The 27,745-nt window shown below is 39.4% G+C and overlaps 3 protein-coding genes and 2 pseudogenes across 7 annotated transcripts in view; 3 read left to right on the top strand and 2 right to left on the bottom strand.

Moving 5' to 3' along the window:
• Positions 1-36: 36 nt before the first annotated feature.
• On the top strand, positions 37-13,013 carry LOC146473189 (uncharacterized; annotated as a pseudogene). Its single transcript, XR_014866435.1, has 8 exons — positions 37-70; positions 621-784; positions 1,057-1,134; positions 2,056-2,123; positions 3,062-3,112; positions 7,165-10,142; positions 10,967-11,004; positions 11,636-13,013. The product of XR_014866435.1 is annotated as an uncharacterized LOC146473189 (transcript).
• On the bottom strand, positions 3,227-5,800 carry LOC146473190 (uncharacterized; annotated as a pseudogene).
• Positions 13,014-14,969: 1,956 nt separating the features above from the next.
• Positions 14,970-27,745, top strand: part of LOC146473186 (cyclin-dependent kinase 7-like) — a 13,950-nt gene continuing 1,174 nt past the window's right edge. The window contains exons 1-4 of one of the 2 annotated variants that reach the window (XR_014866407.1): positions 14,970-15,037; positions 15,522-15,555; positions 16,063-16,130; positions 16,754-16,999. Coding sequence is in view for 1 of the 2 variants with exons in the window: in XM_085118423.1 (XP_084974549.1) it covers positions 14,984-15,037; positions 15,522-15,555; positions 16,063-16,130; positions 16,754-16,807 (210 nt within the window). In the remaining variant the exon portion in view is untranslated. Of the gene's footprint in view, positions 15,038-15,521; positions 15,556-16,062; positions 16,131-16,753; positions 17,176-27,745 lie in introns of those variants that run through there. The other variant, XM_085118423.1, reaches the window with a different exon arrangement.
• LOC146473187 (uncharacterized) lies at positions 18,005-26,574 on the bottom strand. Of its 3 annotated transcripts, XM_085118422.1 has the most exons (6): positions 26,480-26,574; positions 24,281-25,384; positions 22,358-22,629; positions 21,765-21,990; positions 20,233-21,333; positions 18,005-19,021 (listed from the first exon to the last, which is right to left on the bottom strand). In XM_085118422.1, exon 2 carries the CDS (start codon positions 25,378-25,380, stop codon positions 24,529-24,531), a length of 852 nt encoding a protein of 283 aa, XP_084974548.1. In that variant the 5' UTR covers positions 25,381-25,384; positions 26,480-26,574; the 3' UTR covers positions 18,005-19,021; positions 20,233-21,333; positions 21,765-21,990; positions 22,358-22,629; positions 24,281-24,528. The 3 variants fall into 3 exon arrangements, with proteins under 3 accessions (XP_084974548.1, XP_084974546.1, XP_084974547.1); XM_085118420.1 differs by having other exon boundaries at positions 18,010-19,021; positions 22,358-25,384; XM_085118421.1 differs by having other exon boundaries at positions 18,010-19,021; positions 21,765-21,945; positions 22,358-25,384.
• On the top strand, positions 22,895-23,716 carry LOC146473188 (uncharacterized). The gene has a single exon (XM_085118635.1). The coding sequence runs from the start codon at positions 22,895-22,897 to the stop codon at positions 23,714-23,716; it is 822 nt and encodes a 273-aa protein (XP_084974761.1).

Here is a 27,745-nt window from a genome sequence, read left to right as displayed (position 1 = left end):
AACTGAACCATTATTTTAACGATTCTGTCGAATCAAATGTGTTTTTTGGCCATTCAAAGTAACATCACAAGTAGGCGACACTGCCCCTTGAAAATATGTATGCTGAAAAATAGTATAGGGAATGTATACACACAATTCGCCATGACCTTACAGTCAAATCACTCAACTTAATAACGAACAAAAAAGCACTGAACAAAATATACCAACGAGCAAGCGACAACAAAACACAACGGCTTAAAACAACATGACTAAACCGCACACAGCGTGACAAACACAATACTCCCAAGCCGGTTTCAAAGATCTTTTCATCATAGTTAGTATCGAAATTGGGCTATTGAGGGACTGGTTATGAAACCTTGCCATGTTAACAATGGTGTTTCAATTTTTGTTGGAAGGGCCGCGACCGTGCACAATCCTTTCTTTTAACTTTCATACTACAGTTGAATATCTTACTATTGGTGATTTGCTCCAACACAATTCAAAATCTATTGTGGTTTGTGTACGGTCAACGCCAAAAATGCTTACAAAATATACAACACTAAAATGAAGTAGTTTGACGGGCTACATACGGGCTTAATCATTGCCTTTTATTAACTATGTTTTAATTTTATTCATTTTAGCAATAGCAGAGGTTTATAAGAATGAAGGCAATGATGAATACGGGAAGAGAAATTTCCGTAACGCCGCGTCAACTTTTATACGGAAGGAATTAAAGTGAAATTTAAGGATGAAGAACTGAAAGCCAAACTGTATTGCAACAGGGCGGCAGCGCACTTTCGTTTAGGTGAGATGTTTTATTTCAATTTATTTATTCATTCAGCGTTTATTTAGTTACTTTATTAGCACAACTGAGTTGTGAAAATAAATTGGACCGTACCTGAATTCGTTTCCAGACGCTCTTTCGCTCGTTCTCAAAAACATTTTCCGCGCCGATTTAGCCTGTTTTACTACGTCCTGCGTCAACCAGCTTTCCTCGCGTCTCAGAGAACGCAGAGGTCTGGCCAGCTGCTTCAGCCTGAGGATATATAAATTTATTTATCTATTTATAATTTTTAGGGAGTTATCGGGATTCACTAAGTGATGCGAAAGTTGCCACTGAATTACAACCATCATATGTCAAAGCAATCATTAGAGGTAAGATGTCTTAAAATTCTAGACAAAAGAAAAAGAAAGTAACGAGTTAACTGCAAAAATGTACCGCCACGATATCTACTATACAATCTTTAAAGTGACGGCCATTAACAATGTTTTGTAATATATAACTTAATACATAGATCATGACTCTTTTACACCAGGTAGGCCAACGAGCCTCGAATTTATACAATATCCATCCGTTTTTTAGAACTGTTTTTCTGTATCAGTGTGTATTACACGATGTATTATTGTTAAAGATGCTGCCTTGTATATATGCGATTTTATATGTTTCAACTGAAAGAACAGTGTATTGCTGCACATCGCCAGTCAATGATTGAACAGAAACATGTTATTTTCTTTGAAACTCCCTACTTTTATCACACGTCGTGCAGATGTCTGACATTGCGCATGGCATAAACCCCATGACTACAATTAACTTATTTATTGTATGAAGTGTTCGAGTCGCCCTTTGTGTCCATATTAAGCGGGATCAGCACCATATTAAAAAACTATATCCTCTTATTGCAAAGACTAAGCGGCTGTTCATAAAGTGGTGTTTAAGGTTGGGTTCGATTGACCGTATTCCAGAATAAGAATAAGCGAAATAGCTGTTAGATTTCTCTTTTAATTAAATTTGGGAAGACATTTCTGCAAACTTTCGCTGACACATGATAATTTAAGAGCGATTTTGTATTTTAGTAACTCCAGAAACCTCTTGAGGAATTTATTGAAATTATTGTATGTATTCCTATTCCGGAATAGGGTCAATCGAACGCACCCTAGCTGTATTGCAAAATGGCGATCCTTTTTCATCATCCTCTACTGTCATTATCATGATACATGTGCGCAAACATAGAAACTTAATTTTGAAGTAAATTAACTTGTCTTAAAATAAATCAAGTTATCATATATGTTTTTTAGGAGCAAGTGCTTATCTGGAGCTGAATCTGTTTGAAGAAGCGATCACGTGGTGTGATCAAGGATTAGCAGTATCCTTTGGCTCTTTCATGTAATGTTTAAAACACGAGCAGCAGTGTTTTATCGGGTTTTAGACCCGATAAAATACGTGCTGCGAGTTTTTGAACGGCTTTAAAAACATTCCTGGAAAAGCGTGTGTCAGGAAAATTCATAACAATTATGCTTTTGTGAACGTTGGGGAGTAGCATACCAGAAAAACATTAAACACTGCATACTAATAAGGAGGTGGTTTTATCGGGTTTTAAAACCGCTGCACGTAATATTTTATCGACGAGTTTGATTGGTCAATGGGCTTATGAATTATTACTGAGTTTTTGAGTGCAGCATAAACATTCCCGGATGTAATAAGGTTGTTTTCATAATGAAAGACAGTACTGAATTACTTGTATGCTTCCACACAAAAGTGCCTCTCCCCCCCTGCAAAAACCAAATAAATAAATAAATAAATAAATGAATAATGACATGATTAGCATTTCTACGTTTTTTTACTGCCACAGTATAAAACATAGGATGCTCTGCGACTCACTTCCTCCCTAATTAAGTTTTAGTATATATGTATATGCCTTGTTATTCTTATCTGATTTCAGTAGTTGAAAGAGAACACAAGAGAACCACTTTAATGTACGCCATTTTACCCCTACTTTTACCGCAAAAAACCGTTTCAAAGACCATGTCAGGTAACAATCGAGTATCGTTGTACTCGAGAGCCCTGAGGTCCAAAGAAATTCACCGCCAGCTTCGTTGTAATGCTACAAACATAGGTGCCTTTCATCCCGTCCGGGCGCTGAGGGCCGATTCGCACTAGAGATCTGGGAGACCCTCAAATGTTCACGTTTTGCGATGAATTATGGCAAAAGCAGCCGATCAGGTACAACTAAAAATTGTGATTATAACGTCTCATCGAATTTACCTGCTTTCTTTACAACGTAACAACCTTAACTTTGAAAAGATTGACAAAGAAAATGCGACGCTGTTGGAACTCAGAAGAAGGTCTGAAAAGGTATTGTTATTTACTTAGAAATAGATTTTGTGACAAAAATACACGCTAAATGGTCACGACGTTTCGACCTCTCCGAGGCCATTTTCAATTAAGTGCGAGTAAAAAATAAAAAATATTACAAACAGTTAAAAATTGGTAAGATTGTCATGAACGCTAAAATGTGATAAAACACGTCAATGATAAGTATTTATAAAGTTTAAAACGGACATAAAACAATGAAGTAATGATGAGGCTTGCTAAGAACTGATCTAAACAAATAATTTAGCGCGGATAGAACTCATTGTTTGTTTAGTGATGGTTTCAGTTCTTTGATAAAAAGCATTTGAAAAATAAGACAATCGAGTTTGTTTTTACACTTTATTAAAATTTTAAAACTTCACGCAATATCATTTGGGGCCATGTTGTGCTGCTCCCTCTGGTGGTTTCCGATTGCCGATCCCTTATGCTCCTCAATTCGCTGGTGAAGGTGTCGGCACGTGTAGCCGACATAGCCTGCATCGCACAGGCCACACTGAAAATGATACACAGTGCATTGTTGATTTACAAGGGGTGGCTTGTCTTCCGTCACTTTTAGTTCATCCTTGATCTTCCGACTTGTGTACACCGGGCTGATATCCACATTGATCTTCCAACTGAGGTCTCCAAGTTGTCTGCGCACTGCGTTTGCAGATTTCTGATTTTTGAAAGGCAGCACTATTCTGATTGGGGCTTCTTGCTTCTCTGGTACTTGCTGTTGGGTACGTGAATCCTCAGATACTTTTAAATCAAAAAATTGGCGGGTGGTAGAGATCACAAGTTTGTCTGGGTAGCGCGGTCGGGAAAAGATCTGTTTGAGGCGTTCACATTCCTGATGAAAAGCCTTCACGTCGATGAGAGCTTAAATGCACGCTTGAACATGGTATTCAGCAATGACCGTTTATATCAACTGTTCACTTGGCTGTGGTAATGTAACAGTAGCCCAGTGTCCGTTGGTTTCCTGTAGACCTTCGGGTCCAACCGGCATCCATTCCTGATTATATCCATTCCCAGAAAGGGAAGTCTGCCGTTTTCTTCAAGCTCCATTGTAAAATCGATAGAAGGATGACTGTTGTTCAATGTCGTTAGGAACTCAGAGGCTGTTTCAAAATCAGGCATTGCGCTAAGCGTATCATCTACATAGCGTTTGTAAAAGGCAGGCATCTTGTTTTCTGTTTCTAGCTGTTTCTCGATGTTACACATGAATGCGTTAGCCATGAGAGCTCCCAGTGGCGAACCCACAGCAACACCATCCACCTATTCGTATAGGTTTCCTTCGAATTGAAAAAGCCGATTTTTCGTTGCAAAAGGCCATTTCCGAGTTGCTGTGAACCTCACTATCATAGCGAGGCTAAGTGCAAAACTTTTCATATGATAATTAGTTTTGTTTGCATGTGAATGAAAACTAATTTTCTTAACAAAAACTTGGCACTGAGCCTCGCTTTCATAATGAGGTTCAAAGCAACTCGGAAATGGTCTATTCTCAACAGCTCCTCTCAGCTTTTAAGCGTTTTAAAAAAGGTGTTCAAAAGGTATTGTTATTTATTTTATTTTAAAGCATAGAGGTTCTCTGTTTTAAAGCAAATAAGTGTTTGCAGTATATAATTCTTGGTAAGCCCTTTTTGTTAGGATAGAAAACAGTTCCATTATTTATAATTTCCAACAGAATAAATGTCATTTAAAAAGGTTAAGCGCACGAGCGATCCGGACTAGACCTTATACTCTTAACGCTATTCAGGCTGCGTGCTGCAGCGTCAAGCTGGCGTTGAATACTTATAACTTCCCAAATAAAAAAAGCAAACACCACCGAACTTGGTGAATTTTCCTAAACTTTATTTGGTAACAACTTTATGCAATAATTGTTGGTTTACGTGGCTTGCTGTTGTCATAGTAACAATATCTTGCCGGCCCAATTTTTTCTCATGTCATAACTTTTACAATTTTACAATTTTATTGCTTTAAATAAGTTTTCAACCAATTTGGAGGATTTCCTGCGGTTTTGGAGATATCGCGAAATGCAGGCGGCAGATCTAAGATGGAGTCTATGAAGAACAAATTATTCAATTATCACGTGATATAACGTCACCAGTCCACTTGGTGGAGCTCAAAGGAAACCGTTTTGGACATGCTATATACCATCCGAGTTTCACTGCTAAAGCCTCAATGGCTTTGAAGTTACGAGAGTGGAAGGGAACACAAAGTGACCCCTCAGGTTCAGTTCGAGAACCGGTTTGCCTTCGTATAATGAACCAGAGCAGTGTTGGGTTAAGAAAAATGTTTGAACCCCTCGATTCCATGTCATCTAGACCGTCAATTCACTGGGGGATCCAGGAATTTTTGATGGAGGGGGGTGGGGGAATGATCCAAACTTTGGTTCAAAAACAATGTTGAAATTTGTTTGCGGAAAATTACTTATCCCCCCGACCTCCGAGTCACCCTCCCTCTTCCCCCGCTCGCGGTTACACGTTATAATCAATTTAACTCCAGTTTCATATATCAACGTTAAGGTCATGATGCAAGTGCATGAGTGCTAGTCCAATCAACCGCTCCTCAGACATCCTGTTTCTGAGATGTGACTTGATTGTTCGCAAGCCGGAGAATGAACGCTCAGTTTTGGCAGAACTAACATGGAGTGTGCACCCAATTATAAACAAAACTCGTATGTTCGGATATTTGTCCTCGTCACCATGTTTTGCACACATAAGATTTCCCGGTAGTGGTAAATTTAGTGTGCGCTATTTTCAAACGTTTTGCCATTACTTTAACTCAAAAAGAAGTGCGGACAGTGTTGGTAAGTCCTGTTGCCAAACCTGTAGCTTTTCTGCTAAATTACGAAGGCTGTCATGCTTCACCAAGGCAGACGAACTAATGCAAGGCAAAGAATTCGGCTCCAGCCTTGCTGTTTTCACAAAAATCTTGAATTCATTTCTTCCAACAAATGATCTATATTATGGCAACATTAACACGATAATGCGATTCCGGGTTTGAATTGTTTTTAAGTGCGTGCCTCCCAGTCAGTGATTCTTGGCGCTGAGACTCTAGCACCAATCTTGTCAGCCAGTCTAGAGGAGACTTCAAACCATTCATGGCATTCCTCTTCTGTTTGACCTCACCCTGTGAACTGCTTTAACAGTGTTGTCAATCATAGAATAAGCTTGGAAGACATCCTGGTCTTTCTGTTGAAGCTTGGCTGCAATGGGTTTGAATGTTTCTAGGCTATTATTTAAAATTAAAAAGGTGAAAATGAATTCGAAGGTCTTCAGATTTGCCAAAAGGCCTTGTACGTTGATTGTAGTCTCCCTGTCCCATGTGAACGATATGCAGGAATATATTGCTTTGCGAGCAGACGCGAGCAGACCACCAGAGGGTACACTTCCCTCCTCCCTCCCCACCCCCTAAAAATTATCCGATATTGCTTTGCGAGCAGACGCGAGCAGACCACCAGAGGGTACACTTCCCTCCTCCCTCCCCACCCCCTAAAAATTATTTTTGAATATTCTTGGAATTTAGTTTAATGGCAAAATGATTTTAAAAAATCAAGCAATTGAATAGTGATGTGCTCTGCTGTCGATGCAAGAATTTAAGTGTTAAACAAGTCGTAAAACCCTCCCATGGATCCGCCGACACTGGGACTGTGCGCACGGCGGGTTCTGACTGCAATCTATCGGTTGCCAAATTATTAAACATTTACATGAAATCCCGTTGCTGTTCTCGTTTAATAGTGAACTTTGATTGTCATTTAGAGTTTGTGTCTTCAACTAGCTGCAATATATCTCATAATGTTCAGTGCCAAAGTATTCAACCTCACTAAATTCCATTGTTATTTCCTTGCATGATATCGATGAACCATTCCCCTATGTATTTTACAACCAAAATTAGAAACGTTATATAACATCTTACATTGGGAATTACGAAAAATATGATACACATCACGTCAAGAACGTGCGTCAAAGAAACAGTCTGTTGGAAGCAAATAGTTAGTAGAAAAGCCGAATGTGAACCTTAGTAGTTATTACCACTCTCTTGGTGATTTCCAGATCGCTTTCAATTACCATCAGCAAGGTCGTAGTATCACCAAAGAATTTGAAAGCAAAGGTTTGGAAGGAGCGTCATATATGAATCGTGGTATTGCTTACCATCGCCTCGGTGAATTCGAGAAGGCTATCGAGTTTTATCAGCAAGCTCTTATAATCAGTAAAGAATTGGGGAACAAAGATTCAGAAGGAAGCGTTTATGGGAACCTCGGTTGTGCTTACGACTCTCTTGGTGATTTCAAGACAGCTATCAAGCTCCATCAGCAAGCTCTTAGTATCATCAAAGAAGTTGGGAATAAAGATTCAGAAGGAAGCGTATATATGAACCTCGGTAATTCTTACTGCTCTCTTGGTGATTTCAAGACAGCTATCAAGCTCCATCAGCAAGCTCTTAGTATCATCAAAGAAGTTGGGAATAAAGATTTAGAAGGAAGCGTATATACAAACCTCGGTAATTCTTACTGCTCTCTTGGTGATTTCAAGAGAGCTATCAAGTTCCAGCAGCAAGCTCTTAGTATCATCAAAGAAGTTGGGAACAAAGATTCAGAAGGAAGGGTATATGGGAACCTCGGTAATGCTTACTACTCTCTTGGTGATTTCAAGACAGCTATCAAGTTCCAGCAGCAAGCTCTTAGTATTATCAAAGAAGTTGGGAACAAAGATTCAGAAGGAAGGGTATATGGGAACCTCGGTAATGCTTACTACTCTCTTGGTGATTTCAAGACAGCTATCAAGTTCCATCAGCAAGCTCTTAGTATCATGAAAGAAGTTGGAAACAAAGATTCAGAAGGAAGCGTATATATGAACCTCGGTAATGCTTACCACTCTCTTGGTGATTTCAAGACGGCTATCAAGTTACAGCAGCAAGCTCTTAGTATCATAAAAGAAGTTGGGAACAAAGATTCAGAAGGAAGCGTTTATGGGAACCTCGGTAATGCTTACGACTCTCTTGGTGATTTCAAGACAGCTATCAAGTTCCATCAGCAAGCTCTTAGTATCATGAAAGAAGTTGGAAACAAAGATTCAGAAGGAAGCGTATATATGAACCTCGGTAATGCTTACTACCCTCTTGGTGATTACAAGACATCTATCAAGTTCCATCAGCAAGCTCTTAGCATCATGAAAGAAGTTGGGAGCAAAGATGGAGAGGGAACTACATACGGTGCGCTTGGTTATGATTACTTCTCTGAAGGGGATTATGAGAAAGCTGACAAGTGTTATCAGCGAGCTCTTATTATCGCCAAAGAAGTTGGGAGCAAGCTTTTAGAGGGACAGCTACATTTGAGGATTGGTTCTGTTTATTTCTTTCTTGGTAACCTTAATGCAAGTTTGGAGTTCTATCAGCAAGGTCTTAGGATCGTTAAAGAAGTTGGTAGCAAAGATTTTGAAGGAAGCGCTTATATGCACATTGGATCTGTTTATTTCCGGCATAGAGATTTCGAGACAGCTATCGAGAACCTTGGGAAAGCTCTAAGTATCGCTAAAGAAACTGGAGACAAAATGCTCGAGGCAACGGCATATGCGTGTCTTGGTAATGCTCACCACTCTCTCGACGATTTTTGTACGGCTGAAGATTTTTATAAATGTAGTGTACGATTATTTGATGAACTTAGGGGTCTTCTTCAATCGAATGACAGATGGAAAATCGACTTCCGGAACAAACATAAGGCTACCTACATCAAATTATGGCTTCTTCAGTTACATCAGAATAAGATAATGGAGGCGCTTTTTACCGCTGAGCGTGGACGTGCACAGGCTCTGATGGATCTTATGGAATCACAGTACAGCGTAAAATCAGTTCACCCAGTGTCTGCTGAGAAAACGAGTATAATCTCTTCCATTCCAAGCCACCTTCCATCGCAAACGATATTTTTTGCTGAAGCCCCCAGTTTCCTCAACTTCTGGGTACTCCAAAGAGGAAGTCTTTGCCAGTTCGAGCAAAAGGAAATCAGTGATAGTTTGGAGTCTCTGACTCACAAAACATACAAACAGATTGGAGTCTTTAAAAAAGTCATGTGTGAGAATCGCTCTTTGGATGGGCCAGCAGATGAAGAATCTGAAGAGTTTCCTTATCGAAACCGCGATGAAAAATCAAAGGCATCTGCAGAAGGCGAAGGCGATGCTTTGAAGGCGTTGTCCGATGTGGTCCTGGGACCGATTTCACCTCTGCTACAAAGCGATGAACTTATCATTGTTCCTGATGGTCCACTATTTTTGGTTCCCTATGCTGCACTTCTGGACCACAATTCTATGTACTTGTCTGAAACGCTCACAATTCGACTGGTTCCTACACTGACAAGTTTGAAGCTAATGACAGAGTGCCCTGAGGGATACCACAGTAGGTCTGGTGCACTGCTTGTTGGTGATCCATGGTTGGAAGATATCCTTTACAGAGGAGATAGAATCCTGCAGCTTCCAGCTGCCAAAAAGGAGGTAGAAATGATTGGTGCTATTCTGAACATCAAACCTCTTACTGGAAAAGAGGCAACAAAAGCTGAAGTGTTGAGCAGGCTAAACTCAGTGGCCTTGGTACACATTGCTGCCCATGGCCGTGCGGAAACTGGTGAAATTTTCTTGTCTCCTAATCCAACGGTGGCCAAGAAAAAACTCAAACAGGAAGACTTCCTTTTGACTATGGCTGATGTGTTAAATGCCAAACTTCGAGCAAGATTGGTCGTCCTAAGCTGCTGCCATAGCGGCCGAGGGAAGATTAAGGCCGAGGGTGTGGTGGGTCTTGCGCGTGCTTTTTTGGGTGCCGGTGCTCGTTCTGTCCTTGCATCACTGTGGGCCATTAATGACGAAGCCACTCTGCAGTTTATGAGATACTTCTACGAGCATTTGGCAGAAGGACAACGTGCCAGTAAGGCTCTCCACCAGACCATGAAACAAATGCGGGAATCTGACGACTTCAGTGACACTAAATACTGGGCTCCGTTTGTGCTGATCGGTGATGACGTAACATTGAGTTTTGGCCACTTGAGGTAAGTTGTTTGGGCTTAATTGTAAAAGTCAGCGTTTAATATTCATTAATTTAAACGATTTGAAAACCTCTTAACCCTATCAGCCAAGGTCCCCAAGTTCGAAGCGTAAAGCTGAGCGGCTTTCATTCGCGTAAATGGGTACATCTTTAAGTTTCGTCTGCGAATTCTAAAGTTTGGTAGCCTGGTGACTGCCCTTCATTAATGAATATTTGAATTTATCAACCAAGTAAATAAGGTAATTTTGTCACGGTAAAAAGATTCGAGTGCTGACATTTCGAGCAAGGGCTAACACTCGAAAAGTCATCACTCATATCTCACTTTATGGTGGCTAAATTACGTCTTCAGCTCTGTTAATAAAACCAAATATTTGTCCCCACTCCCGAGTGGCGATCCCTTTACCAGGGCAGTGGTAGGCCCAGGCCATGAGCGGAACACGAAAGCCACTGCGTTATATTGTCCTTGCAAGTGGTGGCCACAAGCGACGTTTTTAACTACATCTCCATAAACTCGTTGTGGGAGCTGTTAGCTCAAGGATTGCAAAATCACCTTCAGTAATAAGTATTGAGAAGTAGATCCGTATAACAGGGCCACTTGTGGCACGTGTGTGTGCCGTGAGAAGGGAAAAGCAGCTCTCCGTGGCTGCCACCTTGGTATTGTTCAGTGTTGTGAGCATTCGAAAGATTCTGACAATACCCCGAAAACGAATTCGAAGCCGGTGTGGTGTCTTTGTTGCTGCCTAAAGGTCGCCTTCATTAAAAGGTGTTTTTTTCGTTGTTATTGTGAACGGATGGTCATACATGTGTTACTTTTCTTTCTTGTTTTAGTGATGTTTCAGATCACTGAAAAAGAACTTTCGACGATGGTAAGTTGAAGTAATGTGAACTTTTCTTCCGTTATCTGTCATACAAGGGAATAAAACAGTGCTAATTACTGAAGTCCGAGTCACTATCATAAAAGGATTCAGTCAAACCTGTAGGACCACCCCTTATAAACGGCCACTTTTCAACAATTGAAAAATCACATCCCCCACAACAAAACTGAATTTAGATTTTCATCAAGGTTATATCCCCCCGTGGGGTAGGGGGAATGGGTACTGAGTGGAGTTTTGAATAGCTTTAGATGGAGATGTGCCACTGGGTCGACTTTGAAACCTTTATCCTATACCAAACCATGTTCTAGATCAGACACAAAACATCCCCCCAATCCTAGACTTGAGTCTTAATTTTTATTCCCGCGACCTTTTATCAAACCAAATTTTTCTCATAGACATCCTATTCTAGAACAAAACTCCCCGACTTCTATACCCTTTCCCAGACCTAACTGCTTCAATAATATACCCTTGGCAGCAGCATATGCCTATATAGCATAAAAGTTATGGGAGTAGCCCCCTCCCCCGTGGGCTATACCACAAGTTGCAGTGGTACTTTGTAATTTGGGTTTGTTGAATACTGTGATTACACATGTCAACGTTTAATCATACGATGTCTGTTAAGTTTCAGAACAGCCAGGCAAAACACTCTGATAATCCAAAGGATGCTACAGGAAATGTTCCTAGCGTTGGATGATAATGTTGATGAAAGATTACAAAGATCCGCGGTTATTGCATTGCAAAACGTAATATTTTGTTACCCAGGCAACAAACCTAATTATTGAGTTGTTGTGTAATACATGTTCAGTATTTTCAGAGATAATAAATTACAGACGGCAAGGCTGTTCTTTACAGCAGAAAAAAAGTACGAAAACAAAGAATTTGGATGTATAAACGGAAAAATGTTTGTACAAAAATTGCCCGAAATTTCGGTTTGAAAAACAAACCATGTAAATGTCTGCTAATGACCCTTGTATGCTTTCTACTTAATGACTATGAATCAAAAGAAAAATTCAAAAAAAAAAAAGATTAAAATCTCATAAGTAAAACTAACATAAGGCAATATTTCTGGAGCTATGTTTTCATAAATCCAGGTACACATAAATGTGAATATATGAAACATATATCAACTGCGGGTGAAAGATTGAATAAAAGCAAGACCCTTGTAGTTACTTACGCAACTTAACGGCTTTCTGTGAGGGTCTTCATTTTCATTTATTCATCCTCCACGGGTATATAGCAAACTCTCCCAATTGACTTGATCGCATGATAGCTCAGTTGGTAGTTCACTACACCGGTATCGCCGAGTTCATGGGTTCGAATCCCTTTCAAGTCTAAATTTTTTTTAGACCTTCTTTTCGCAACTTTCTAAGTTGCGTAAATAACTTGAAGGGCCTTTCTTCTATTTAATAATTTTATAATATAGTCAAACACAGGATTAAATACCGATTATCCAAAAGAAACATCTGGGTAATCCGAATAGGAAATGACGTTACCGTAAAGCAATCAGATTGCGCCCCAAATAAGCAAAATCCTGCTGCTCCAACAGTTAATGTACATACGCAGTAGTTGAGCAATCATTTTAATTGTAAGCTTAACTCGATCGGTGAAAGTCATGTAAGTGTACTTGTATTGTCTTTTTTTCAAAGGTATGGTTGCTTTTGTACTGTTGTTTAATACTTGCATTAATCGAGGCCTGAGCCGAAAATTTGTTGCTATAGAGCAGCTTTGATTCTTCGTTTATCTGGCTTTAGTAACTTGATCCTCTCTTGTAACTTGACATTAGGCCTCTTATGCTGTGGAAACCACAGACCAAAGCAAAGGGTGGTGGAGAAAAAAATTCATAATTTCATGCTACATAGCTCGAGACTTTCCTAGCCTTGCAAAAGACGCCGCTCGTCGGCTTCCAGTTTGAAGAAAGACCGTTCGCCAGCCTTTGCCTTTTACATATTACGCGGAAAAATGTAAAGTATTGTAACACCATGAAATATTCAAAATAAACAAGTTCAGTTAACGAACGCGTTTATCAGTTATTAGTCACCAAAGTGTATACCCAAAGGCTTTGGTGACTTTGGTATATACTTATTTACTTTGGTATATACTTAGTCACCAAAGTATATCGCATGCAACATCAATACCATCGATGACTGCATGTCCATGCAGAAAACCCTGACCAACATGGTCACGTGCACTCGGCACAACAATATCCGGTTCAATGCTTCTAAATGCAAGGCGCTAACCATCACTCGAAATAAGAGCCCGCTAGACTTCATTTACAAGCTTGATAATGTAGAGATCGAGCATGTGTCCACGGAGGAAGACGATTGAGTTAACATCACCAACTCCCTCACCTGGAACACACATATCCATGCTATTACTGCTAAGGCCAACAAGTTACTTGGACTTTTAAAACGCACGTGCCCAGTATTAAACGATGTCTCTGCTAGACGCTCACTTTATCTTGCACCTGTGAAATCTCAGTTATCCTACGCGACCCAAGTCTGGTCCCCGGACAAGATTGTATTAAAAACTCAAATTGAAAGGATTCAAAGGAGGGCCACAAGGTGGATCCTCGAACAACGTGTAGGTGTGATGTCATACAGCGACAGACTTTTAACTTTGAAACTCCTTCCTCTGACATTTGACCGCGAACTCAAAGATCTTGGTTTTTTTCTACAAATGTCGGAAAGGTTTTACTGATCTTAATGTTTATGATTTTGTTTCTCCTGTTTCCCACGGCCGAACCAGACTACGTAATCCTTATAACCTTAAAACTCCTGTATGTAAAACTAGCACTTTTCAGGCCTCTTACTTTAATCGTATTGTTAAGCTCTGGAACTATAGCTGTAAATTCTCACCCCCTACCAGTTTTTCAACTACTGCTTCCTTCCGCAACTTTGTTACTGAGCACATGTTTCACCTTTTGCACAATCACTTTGACATATTCTATCCCTGTACCTGGTCAATTGTACGATCCTGCCCCTGCCATCCCTAGTTTTTTAGCGTCTTTTAAATTTGGCGTCTTCTGGTTGATCCAAAAACCGGCCAGTAGCACGAAATTTTGCAAGAGTGTCATTTTGTGAATTCGGGTGATGATTGGTGGATTGCGAGACAAATTTTTAGTGAATTTAGACTATAGTGAAACCTGTAATGAGCGGAAGCCTTCGGAATCCTTGCTAGTGGTAATACACTTGATCAGAGTTATACATTATAATTAATTATAAACTTCTTTATATGTCCTCGTTTTTTTATTGCTACATCTTCGACGATGGGTACATTTTAGTTCAAAACTCGACACCAGCTGTAACAGTTTATAGCAAAATACGGTACACAGACAATCGTAATACACACTTTTGGACTTTGCAGACTATTTTTCTTGGATGGGGAGTTGGCATCAAGATACATCCTCCCATCTAACGTTTTGGTATGAAATGGCCTGATGCTGGAGGCTCAGAGCCAATACAAGCCTTACGGATGTTCCTCAGACATTGCTCAAACTTAGTCGTTAGTTGGTGGTGTCGTTAATTTTTCACATATACAACTCTCTTTAAAGACTGTGTGGGAGACTAGACCAAAATCTGCTAAATGAAGAAACGTATTCGCATAAAAAATGATAAACGTAGAGTGGATTAGCAGGGAGTTTCTCCACGACGAAAAGCCCTGAGTGATTTGCTACTTCTTCTCTCTACTCGTGCGTACTGGCTCCTGCTTCTACCGAAATTTGTTTATACATCCTTTGTTGCCCATTCCTGAAAATATCATAAAGGAAGTTAATCAGTTAAATTTCAAATTCCTATGGAAAGGTAAGGATGAAGTAAATAGTTATGAACAAAGCGACCAAAAAATGACAGATACATAACGAACCTAACAAATTCGCGCGGCTCTGAAGACGAGTTTGGCCCGTCCTGGGCACTGGGCTCTAAAGTGATCTACTAGTACTCAGGCCCACCACAGCACATACCATGAAAACAAAATGGAGGGAAGTTCGAAACGTGACAAGAAGATTGACTTCTTGGGCGAAGGACAGGTAAATACAATAATATGTGAGGTTCACTGATCGATCCAATAGTTGTATATTCTAAAAGAGATAATTTTTGGAGCCGTTTGCGACGATGTACAAAGCCGCAGATCAGGAAACTCATTAGATTGTAGCAGTGAAGAAGGTAATTATACAACATGAAGGTACTTCCATCTATTATAGCTGGCAGCTAATCAATTTTTCCTGTATTTGACATGGTTTTCTTTTTTGTATAAATTCGATGAAAGGGCTTTTGTTAAGTCATGTGATATCTCATCTTGCCGATCAGTTGCAGAATTTCAAGGAGTTTGATTATCTATAAAACCAATTGTTTTACATATACTACATCCAAGCCAGCTGCTGGAATTATTCCACCAGCTGGCTTGGATGCAGTATACTTGTACACTGGCTTATTGATGACGGAAGCTGGTGATTTACCTGGATTCTTTGTGTCCTAAGCTATGTAAATTTTATTGTAATGTTTCTTTTACAGATCAAACTTGGGCACAGTAGTGAAGCGAAAGATGGTCAGTAATAATAATAATAATAATAATAATATGTTAATAAAGAGTTCTCATCATTATAATAATAATAATAGTAATAATAATAATAATAATAATAATATTAATAATTATATTAATAATAATAATAATAATAATAATAATAATAACATAAACAAGATAAATAGAATGATGTTTTTCCGGATTGTGCTTATTGGTTAACATTTAGTTTATTATTTTTACCAGTCATCACTATGACATATGTTAGATTGTAAGGCATCTACATTAATCACTTATGTATTTTTGAACTGAAACTTTTTTCATGATTGCTGTTTGTCTGGTGTCCATTGGTCTGTGAACACAAATTTGTGAATTATCTGTGTAGAGAATATTATGGGGTTTTGTTGCAGTCATCAACAATCCTTTGTGAGACATGACAGAAATGACTATTTGATATTCAAAGGATATATGATGTTTCAACCCACTGTTACTTTTATGCAGTTAACCGGGCGTATATGGTGGTCTTATTTGTAGGAATAAACAGAACTGTGTTGTGTGAAATCACGCTTCTTCAGGAACTCAAATGTCCTAACATAATTGTGGTAGGTAATAGAAAGGTTATTGAGAGGTGGGACCCACCATGGACATTGTCAGAAGTGTAAAATACATGCTATAAACCAAAAAAAAAAGAAAGATGGAAAACAATTCACATTGATAGCTGCATAGGCATTTTAGCTATTTAATAATAATAGTAAAATAATTTTTAAGGAGGAAGCGCCCGTCACATAAAAACATGGTTTTCAGGGAGGCCCTTCATTAAAGTAAAAATATTAAAATCTAGGGAAAAAATACGCACTAGCCTTAGAAAAAACTATTTACAAATGATTATCTACAGGTATGAACAATAAGGCGTTTACCTAGAAATATTTTCCATTAAAAGCCTTGTAATGTTTTTCTTAAAAATTGTACATGGCATTGGTTTCCTTAAAATTGCTGGGAGAGACATCTAGTCATTAGTAAATTGGTAGTACAATACTCTCTTTCCGCATCTGCAATGTCTCCTTGATTGTATTTTCTACGGTGGTACATCGATGAGAGAAGCGTCTCCCAGCCAGGGAAAGCCAATTCAGAGATTTCAAGGCTTCTGAAGAAAACTTCCTGCCTAATTTAATTTCCTTGCAAATTTGTTTTGGAAACTTTGCAATTTTTCCGTTTCTGATTTTAGACCGGGCTGGTCTCCCCACACTGTGTCAGCATAGTCAAGATGTGGCAGAACTAGACCATTGTAGAAGGCCATGCAAGTTCTATTGTCCAACATTTGGAATATGCGATTATACATAGAAAGGCATTGACCTAGTTTAAATTCTTTGGCAAACTGATTGCTGATATGTGGTTTCCAGCTCCATTATGCATCCGTTGTTACTCTCAGATATTTGAATGACTGCACACGATCGATTTGTGTACCATTAAGGTAGGCATAGTGTGGTGAGTATAATACCTTTGCTTTTAGTGTGTGAATTAAAGAATAGTAACTAAATACTGGTAGTAGCCTTTGTAGTAGGTGTCAAAAGTGGTGGAGGGGAGGATATTAGGAAGCGCGTGAGCCATGAGGTGCAAATGCGAGATTGGAAAAAGGGACGTCCTACCCTCCCCTCCCCTGTTTTCCTTGGCTTGCACTTAGTGCTTGTGTCCTACACTCTGCGCTCATGAATTCATCCTCTTCCCTTTTTAGGTGTCTGCAACTTGCGACGTTCACGAAAGTTCAAATGCCCTATCCTTAAGTGCTTAGTCCAAGACCTGTCCTCGAGGACAAAGTTTCATCTTCAATCAATCAATCAATCAATCAATCAATCAATCAATCAATCAATCAATCAATCAATCAATCAATCAATCAATCAATCCTGTTCTTGCTTTGCAAACAATGATATATTAATGTCACCTTCAAAAACTGTTTTCAAAGCGTTTAGAGTGAGCCATTCGTTCACAAAGGAGAAGTCCGGTCCTTAACCCCCGTAAAAAAGAGGAAATCCCATGCACGAATTCCGCTGGATCAAAAGAAAAATACCGTTCAAATTCCCCCGTATGCGGTCAAATGGGCGGGGTATACCCCCATTGGGAGGGGTGTTAAAGGTTCGAATTGAGCGGCGATAAAGCTTTGGATATAGGGATACGCAGAGCATGAAGGGAAACTTATCCGATCACATGATACCCAACATGAAGTGACATGAGTATTACTACCACTGCCCCCTCCCCCCTTGTGCAGGAAAGAAGCAAGTTCAAATTCTGGGAGTGATACTTCTTCACCCTTCCCCGACCCCCCCCCCCGCCCCCTTCTTCCCCCGGATGAATGCTAGTCCATGGGTTTAATGACTTCGATGATAACTATGCCCAGTTTTCGGTTTGTCTTATGTTCAAAAACTCCAATTTGCCAAAGCTGAGGCACAAAAGGATATCACCACACTGAAGGGCAAGGTTGCCGAACTTGAAAAAAAGCTCTCAGCACAACAGATGCCGGCTGCAAAGAGAAAGAGGTTTTAACGTTTTTACTGCCATGGGACTCAGTGTTACAACAATAATTATTTACAATTGAAATAGTTGCATGCGTGATGTTCATTTTCCGTCATGAAAAAGGGACGTTTTAGCATCAGAACAGCTCTTTTAGCTTCTTTATATACCTCTTACCAACCGAGCTGGAGGTCCGTACTGTAAGTTACGGACCGAGTTTTATCCCGTTGATTTATGGATTCGTAAAAAAGAGAAAAAGGAAAAAAAAAAAAAAAAAAAAAACAGGAAAAACCGAGGATTTGTAACTTACAGTACAGACCGAGAAAATGAGGTTAGTAAGAGATTTATTCTCTATTTATATCTCTGAGGTTAATCGGGTTCGCAGGAAAGGAAATGTAGTTGAAGTTTAGCGGGCCGTACAGTGAAATTCGGCCCGTAAAATTGACCAATCACACCGCACTCAAAAAAGGCAACTCTAGCGTCGCTTTCACTCAAAGGCCAGGTCACTAGGAACACGACTACAAAATGCGCTTTCAAGTCCGTCACATCTACACGTCAACGCTTAAAAATTAAAGCTTTTTGAAAGGTTTAACATGAGTCACACTATTTGTTTCCCTTACGGAAGATACCCGAGGAACCGAAGTTCACAGTCGAGTTTCGTATCAAGTAGTGGACTCTCAAGTGGGTTTAATGACGTCAGCGCGCGAATATAGAACCAAGGCCTAATATAAAGACCCCGCCTGAACCGCCTGGGAGCTAAGCTGATTATGGCGTTGATGGACTGATTTTTACCGGTTTTCTGCGAATTGAATTACATTCCCCGAGATCGAAATGCTACGATTGTTAACTAATTATTTGTCCGTGTCTTCTATCAGGGACATCATCTGCGCTGCCGCCACAGCGATTAAGTTATACAGTTAATTGTCGTGGTGGATTTTAAGACGCTTTCAGAGGGATCGTTCTATGGAAGAGCTATAACTTCCACAACCTCGTTCCCAGGGTCTCTCTTCTTCCCGCCCCAGCGAGAGAGAGAGAGACCCTGGTTGAACCTGGTCACGTGACAGCACACGACAAACTTCTCCCCAGTCGGGGTATACTCGCTCAATTATTTTATTCGCAAGAGTCGATCAGAGATTTTCAAGCGCAAAATGCGAGAGATTTGGCGCAGTTTCATGCCGTCTGCAAAAATCGTATATTAAGTACAATCTAGGGAATTTCAAACGATCAAAGAAGCAGAGGTTGTTCATAAACTCTACAACTCTACACTAGTTGAAACTGATTCCATGAATTGAACCAGAAATAGAATTTATTCAAGCTTAAACTGCAGTAATAAGTACATCTTTTGCTTTATAAAATGAAATGTAGTTCATAAAAAATCCTTTCAGTAACAGCATTATTAATAATTCATCACTCAAGAAAATATATATTCTTCTTGTTCAGTATTCTGTTTATTTACATGTAATTCGCGAAGCAAAATATTGAATATATATTTAGTCACCGATTTCCTGTGAATAAATACATTGTTTTTGATCACAATCAGCGCTCTGAGCTCAATATTTTTCGTTTAACTACGTCTTAAAGTCAAGGACATAGGGAATAAACTAAGATGAAAAGTACCTTTGAATTATATTCACACGCGGCTTGCTTCAGTCCGTTGGTATTTCTGAGCACTTCGCCTGCTCAAATTCTATTGCCGAAAATTCTTGGTGTTCCATTCGGCAATACTAAAATTGATCTTCTTTCCCATTTCACCCCATTTGGAGCTCTGTTAAAAGGCGTAAAGCCAGCGATACCTCTGTTCTAATCACCATGCCTGTTTAGGTTTTGACTCAAGCGTCCCCCATCGTCTGTCAGTTTCCTTCTGGCGTCCCGAAACGACTGTTTTTAGAATAATTCTTTTGGATTCACAACACTCTACCTGAGTGGAAGAAACGTGAACCTCTTCCAGGTCTTAAGTGAGTGTGCGATGTAGAAATGCTTGGTTGTAAAATCGCTTGTTGTCTTAAAGTTCGTAGCTGGCTTTTCCGTCCTTCTGAGAAAGCAACAACTGCATACTTTACTACCCCTCCCTAACGGCTAATTGTGTCAAGCACCCAGATTTTGGGTGCCACGTGACCAGCTTCACCCAGGGTCTCTCTCTCTCTCTCACTGGGGCGGGAAGAAGAGAGACCCTGGGAACGAGGTTGTAACTTCCATTACCTTTGTATATTACGATCGAGACTAAGGGATACCCCAATTTAAGATCTTGAAAAATTGTTTATTGCAAATTATAAAAGTAGTCCCAGAACTTGACGGAAAATGAATTTTAAACCTTAGCGCAACAAGGCTTGTTTTAGAGATTGGCTTCTAACAGCAAGGTATGCTCTCCTTCGGAAATTTTTACGGGCATTTGTCTGAAAGAGGGTCCTAGATATTTCTGCTTCTCGTTGAACATATTAAGAATTAACGAAAAAATGAGTTGAGTTAAAGTGATATTAAATTTAAAGATACAAAAGTTTTATAAGTTGCTTCTTCTTTGTAAAGGTATCAGTTCAACTGTGAAATCTTTTCTCAATAAGAACATGGGCTTCCTGTGGTAACATTGGTGCGCTACGAGCACAAATATTGTGCGCATGCGTCAATTTGCATTCATTTGCCATGTTGCACCCAAGAAATAAACCCTTCACAAGACACTGGAATCAATTTTCTGTAACAGTTTTCAAGAAAAGAGGTGCTCATCTTTTTTAAGCGTTCAAAAGCATAGTTCTATATGAGCACTCTTCATTCCTTTACTAAAAATCCATCGAAGACAGTCGGCATTGGAAACGGCCACGTAAAATTGATTTATCCAATACCGTGCTCTAGAGCTTTAATTATTCAGACTCTCAGCCGGATAACCAACTTTAAAGTATAAATCCCGTTAGTTTCTGGGATACATCTTTAATCAATTCGTCGCCATTGTTTGTTCATGTTGAAAGTGAAACTTCGTCGGTTCCCCCGCACGCGGTAGCGAGCTATGGACTTCGCTTATTTGTCGTCACTGCCATAGAAGGTGACGCGTCGGTTTCCCCGCGCGCAGTAGAATTTTCCTTAAATGATAACTCATAACGGGAGCAGTAGAGGATGCCGTCCCTCGACCAGTGTCTCGGTTGAGAAGTTCACCTGCATTGCACATGCGTTTTTCATTTCAAGGGAATTTTCTGTGCGTCAACTTGCACAGACAATCTATTCAATGATAGCTCTCTTTAGACGAGAAGGATCCCTGAAGGAATACGTAAACAGTTCCCTGTCCATCATCTTTAAGTTATCTAAGAGAAGGACCTGGGGACGAATAGAATGAAAGGTAAAAATAGGTACAAAAGAGGTACATGTGTTCACAGCTCGACATTTTTTATTTTTTCACGTATTTAAAACGTGAGTGCTGGCAAAGAAGACAGTTACACGTGCATGATATTTGTTAAGTTGTTTCCAAATTGGACTGAACGGAAAACTGTAAGATAATTCAGTCAATTTTTCAATTATAGAAAACAATGCATTTATAGCACCAACGGAAGAGCAGCTTCTGTTAGCTCTCATTTGACACAGTTCGAAAGCTAAAGGTTTGTTTTAAGTACGTCACCAACAGAGAAAACAGAAAAACAATATGGGGAAATCTCGAGTTTAAGGTCCCTCTAGCTTTTTGTTTCATATTAGTCCCTTGTTTCAAATCCTCAGGCACTCTACAGTCTTCTAAAATTGTGTGTAAAACTAACCTGATTCTCTTTGGATGTGCAGTAATCCTGTCCTTTTATCTTCATATCATATATAGTCTCCTTTCAGGATACTTGTGGCTTGTAGCTCTCTCAGCTCCCACACAAGCTCAGGCAGCACCTGCTCTGTGAGTTCCCTCAGTCTCCATCTTTACTTGTGTTTTGAACCTCAAGCAGTAGAGCACTGTTCATAATAAAATCGTTGAGTTGGAATGAGAGTACGTCATTTCTGGAGAAAGGATTCAGGACAATAAAAGAATTAAGGCAGAACCCCACTCCCCCCTCCTCCAAGCATAAGTAAGTTATTATCTTGGACGATATATCAATAATAACAAATAATAATAATGCAATTTGTATTGCGCAAATCTCATGAAAGTGTTCAAACACGCATAATAATAATAATAATAGATAAAAATGCTAAACGAAACAAAACTAAGTAAAGCAATTATTACAATTGCACTTATTGGATACAGGTTGACCGTAGCCAACTAAACACGTTTTGAATATATATTTTGAGATCGTTGAATCTCCGAAAGTTGTCCGAAAGACCTGCTAAGACAGGTGTTGAAACTGAAAATAAAACAATAGTACTTTACCTTTTTATACGGCAGCAATCTGCGCACCATTCTGAAATTGGCTTGCTTCGTTTCATCGTCAGACCCATTGCGATAAGAATTCTGTTTTTCTTTTCCTCTCTTTTAAATATTTTTGTCTTTTTATGTTTTTGTTTTTTTTCAATTTTTTTTTTTTTTTAGTGTTGGGGGGAGGGGGGAACAACAGCGGATCTGTTGTCTTTATCTGCGCTGCTGCAACAACACAAGAAATGTTTCTTCATCCATCTTTTCAATCTTCGGAAACGACTTCTTGGCTGAAAAAAAAAAAAAGAAAAAGCTAACTGACATAGGATCCTAACAATATACAACAATAACAGAGAGAACATCAATATTAGAGAAGCAGAAAATTGAATCGAATCCATCCTCATGGGAGAAACAGATACAAGCCTTTGAGCACAATGCCGACGAGGCTTTGGTTTGTCGTCAAATCCATGAAGAATTTTTTTAACTGGAATTCTCATTTATATCAATGATATTTCGAGAAATATTATGTCAAACTCAAAACTCTTTGCAGACGATATGAAGGTGTATAGGGTACTCAGGGATACTAAGGAAGATGTAGAAGAGCTACAGAAAGATCTTACTCGCCTGGAATCTTGGAGCAATGAATGGCAGCTGAAATTTAACACTGATAAATGCGAAGCGATGCGCATTTCTAAAAAGAATGATTACTCAAGTCCTCAATATCATCCATGTGGTAATCAGTTGAAAGCTGTATCTGAAGTTAAGGATCTTGGAATTTACATCACTTCGAACCTGTCATGGAGTATGCAAGCCAACAAATGCGCAAATAAGGCAAACAGTATGCTTGGATTCAGAAGACGGACAGTGGGCCCTAAAAATCCTGAGTTGTTTTCGAAACTTTATAAGAGCCTAGTACGTCCGATACTCGAGTACTGCTCTCCAGTTTGGTGTCCGCACCTTAAGAAAGACTTGAACGCCTTGGAGAAAGTACAGCGTAGAGCATCCAAATGTGCCCTTGGAAATATTGGGCGAGACATGTCTTACGAAGAACGTCTGAAGTTCCTTAAATGGCCAACACTTGAACAAAGAAGATTATTTACGTCGCTTATCGAGTGTTATAAGACAGTAAACAGACTTAATGGACTAGATCCCTCAGCATATTTTACGTTTGCACATGATTTTCGGCCCTTAAGAGCAAATCACCGTTTTAAACTTAAGTTTGCATCTGCAACTTTGAATAGTTTTAAACATTCCTTTTTTATACGCATAATCGATAAGTGGAATAATCTGCCAAAGGAAATTGCTGAGGCGAAAGATTTGACAACCTTTAAGAACAGACTGAGATGTCATCTTGCAAATTTTTCTAGTGAACACTAAGTTCTTCTATTGTGTGATGTGCTATATATTTTATGTTAAGTATTTTAAACAGTTGTAAATAATAAATGTTTTAATTTATTTTCTTATCAGGAGATAAACTAGAAAGGGAAAACCTCATTTATCTCCTTTTCACTTGGATTTGTGACTAAACGGCTATTATTATTAATTCACGCCACCATATAAAGCACAGCGACTTTTTGCTCAAAATTATTAATATTTAAGTCGAAGTTGTGTCATTAATAGGTCGCTCATCTTCAAAACATTGTACCATTGCTACTAGAGACTATTTTGGGAAAAAATTAACATTTAATTTAATGGCCATAAATGTGATGAGTAGCGTAACCCAAGGTTTTTGTGAAGTGGGGGCCCCGTGAACGAAAGGAAACATTTTTAACGAGATCCAAAAGAGCTTCGAGCCATCTGTGAGTGACTTTCTTTGATAATAAGATGGGGACCGGGGTCCCCCATATGTGCCACTTGACAACTATACATGTTAACACATAAAAAAACACGGCGATGGTCGGAAAGAAATATTATTATACTCGTATCATTTCTTCAACATACCTTGCTTGTTGATTTTCCGGTCAGCGATTCATTAATAGACAGATGGGCACTTCCTGCAGACTCAGTATCAATGTTTTCAATCACGCATAGAGCTTCATTATTTTGCACGAGTAAAGCTTGGTTCCCTGATTCACAAGGAGCTTTCACCTCGGAAACGCAAAGCATTTGATTATCAGCCACGCATAGACTTTTATCCTTTGAAAGGCACGTAGCTTCAATCTCTGGCAGGCAAAGTGCTTTAATTTCTGTCAAGCATGGGGTTGGCTGAGCATCAGCCACGCATTTAAAAGGCATGTAGCTTCAATCTCTGGCAGGCATAGTGCTTTAATTTCTGTCAAGCATGGGGTCTGAGTATCAGCCACGCATGGAGTGTTATCCGCCGATGAGCATGGAGCTACACGTGGAACTTGAATTGCTGACATGTATGGAACGTTGTCATTGGCGTTAGCTCCAATAAACGCATCCCAAGGGCAATTGATCCGGTTGAAAAGCGGGCTCTGACGGGATTGGGTGGTTGGCATGTTGGGGGAGATGGCTGACCAGCCTTCTGGTGGAAGAGTCGCGGTGGCGGGAAAGGATTCTTCTACAGGGGTGGCTGGCGTAGGGTTTCCTTCTTCTTGACCTTGACAAATTGCAAGTGGTTTATTCCAACTGCACTGAATCCAGTACGCATAATTGAGAAGAAACGTGTAGTTATTGCACAAAGCACAATATTCTTCATACATGCCTCTCCCGAGGATGAATGCCGACTCGAGAGTTTCTTTTAACTGTTTGTTTTTCTCTTTTAAAGAAGAATATAGGTTTTCAAGATTGGTAAAGTTTTCTCTTTCCGTGTTTAGTTTGTCCACGGCTTTTGTCAGTGCCTCCTTCCATTGTTCGTCTCGTTTTTTCAAATTCTCCAGCTCCTTTTTAAGGCCGTTTCCATACGCCTGCCACTCCAGAAGTTTGTCATAACATTCTTGCGCTTGGCTCCTCTGCATGTTGCTGTCTTCATGCAGCCAGCCTCTTTCATTAAGTAGGCTTTGAATTTCGCCATGTTGTTGCTCAATTATGCTGATGAGCTCTTCTTGAGTATATGAAAATAATTCACTAGAAGCCATGATCCTAGGAGAAAATCCCGGTTTGTAATGTCTCTCTTGTAAAAAAAATTGAGGATAATTACTTGCAAAATCATTTCTCTACTGCACCCTTGTGGCATAAGAAACTTAAACTTATAATAGTACGACGTAAGGCAATTTTATGATAGGGGTTGGTAACGATACTTGTTGACATTTCAAGTTGCACGGACGGTTAAATAACGTGTACCATTAGCTACCATTCACCGCGAATAAATTCTTATTCGAATCATTTTTGCCTTTCTGCGACATTTTTCAAGTTTCACGAGAAGAACTATTTTCCTTTCTAATTTGTTGATTAAACGTTTGACAATACTCTTAAACGACAGAGTCGTTATTACGCGTCGTGTCGCAACTTCAGTCATGTTTTCCTAAGACAAATTGAATGGCCTTGTAATGTGTGACATGAATCCGTGCAACTTGCAGAGATTTTATCAGAGGCATGTATTTTTTTCAGGATCGTTTCAAAGTTTTTAAAAGAGAGATACCTGGACGGTATCGCAGTTTTTTCCTTTTTTCTCTTTATGAAACTTTTCGTCTTTTCGTTAATTATAACAAAAGGAATTAAATTTCCTATGTCACTTACGTGTTACTGTGGGCAATCAATTTCACGCGCGCTTTGTGAAGTAATCTAATAATTTCCCGAGCGTACTTTTAACAAAACGCAAATGAAATTGTATCCTTATTTCACGAGTATACTATTTGGTGACCGATAAATATCATGGCGAACAAATTATGTTTACAATCGTGAGTTTTTGAAACGTTTCCATAGCAACTGTGTAATTTCACATGCGAAATTATAAACTAACGCTGAAATTTTGCGCCAAATGTTTTTGTCACCCACGATATTAAGTGGCAAAGTATCAAAGCAAACGCCATCTTTATCCCTTGAGTGCAAATCAGTTTCTGAGGTGATTTAGGCCTCCTAAATAGACCGAAAATATATATTCTCCGAAATGAACCGCTTGATCCCTAAGATTAACTTATAATTTTTGTGACGGGGCCTTTACGGAAGGGTGAGAAAAAGTTTGCAATTCCTCGAAAGCTACTTTTCGGTTTAGAAAAGAATCAATACGAATCTTACCTTGTATTGGCGGCTAGCTTTTCTTAACGAAAAGATGAAATCTTCACTTGTTTAACAGAATTCTTCAGGCTTCACGGCGTAACAAAACTTCCCGCAAAACGTAGACAGACGTAATTATTCAATTTGTACTGCGCGCGCTGTTAGTAGTAGAGAGCGATTCGAACTGTAATTATTTAAATTATTTGCAATTTAAAGAGCTGTATGCGTGATATTTTTTTTCTGTTATGAAGAGTGACGTTTAAGGGTAAAAGTAGACAGAAGTATAATGACAAGAGGAGCAGAAGATTTTAGAATTAGATTTTTAGAATTCATAGCAATCTGATTTTGTGCACGTGATAGTCACGTAAAACGTCATCACGTTTAGAAACCTATCTTTGCCATTTAATGCGCTCTGCACTAGAGACAATTTATGACTGTTGTAATCGATAATAGTACGTAAGCTTCCTCTTAGTAATTACATTCATGAGTTGAACGCATTTATTATTTAGCATTTTCGTTCGCTAACAAGTTAATTAACTCGCTCTCCTTGTAATGCGTTAGAGTGTGTTTTAAATTTTTGTATGCGTACGTGGGTCGTTTGTTCGTCAGTATCAAGTTAATTTCGTTTTTTCCAAGCTAGATGTTGATTAACAATAATGTTGTTGAGCGTTCGAGACTATGGGCCGGCTATTTAAACGGGGTCTAAGTTAGCCCTTGTTTAAGGGCCTGTAGCGAGGTAGTCCGTCCATTCCAAAATGGCTGGTCATGAAATTGCTGTTAAACAGCGTTTAAACATACCCGTGAGCAGGTCTAACTTCCTATTGTCCCCTAGTCGGTGTTTAAACATGGTCTAAACACGGTTATGGAGAAACAACGTTTAGACAAACGGTATTCAAGGTTTAAACATGGGTTAGACGACGACTTTCATAAACGCTGTCTAAACGTCGTTTAAATAATTGGCCCTAAATGTTGCAAAAACGCTGAGTTTAGTCCACCGGTGATACCTAATTGATAATGGTGTAGTAAAAGCCACTTTTTCTTACTTATAAACACCTCCCTGGCCTCTCTATAATCCTCCAGTGTGGTTATAATTTAATCCTTCCGGATATAGTCCCCTTCACCTTCCCTTATGAGCAAACTCTCCATTATAGGTCAGCCGCGAGACGATATAGCGCGAGCGGCGAGCCCCCGCCCCGGCTCGCGCTATATCCTCTCGCGACTGACCTATAATTGAGAGCTTGCTCGCAGGCTACTCCTCTTTTTAGTATCGTCCCTTTACGTTAAGCT

Source organism: Pavona decussata, unplaced genomic scaffold (assembly GCF_977016875.1).
Source record: "Pavona decussata unplaced genomic scaffold, jaPavDecu1.1 SCAFFOLD_94, whole genome shotgun sequence".
Lineage (NCBI taxonomy): Eukaryota > Metazoa > Cnidaria > Anthozoa > Scleractinia > Agariciidae > Pavona > Pavona decussata.
Note: the sequence above shows the minus strand (reverse complement) of the source record. Positions and strands in the feature narration are given on the sequence as shown.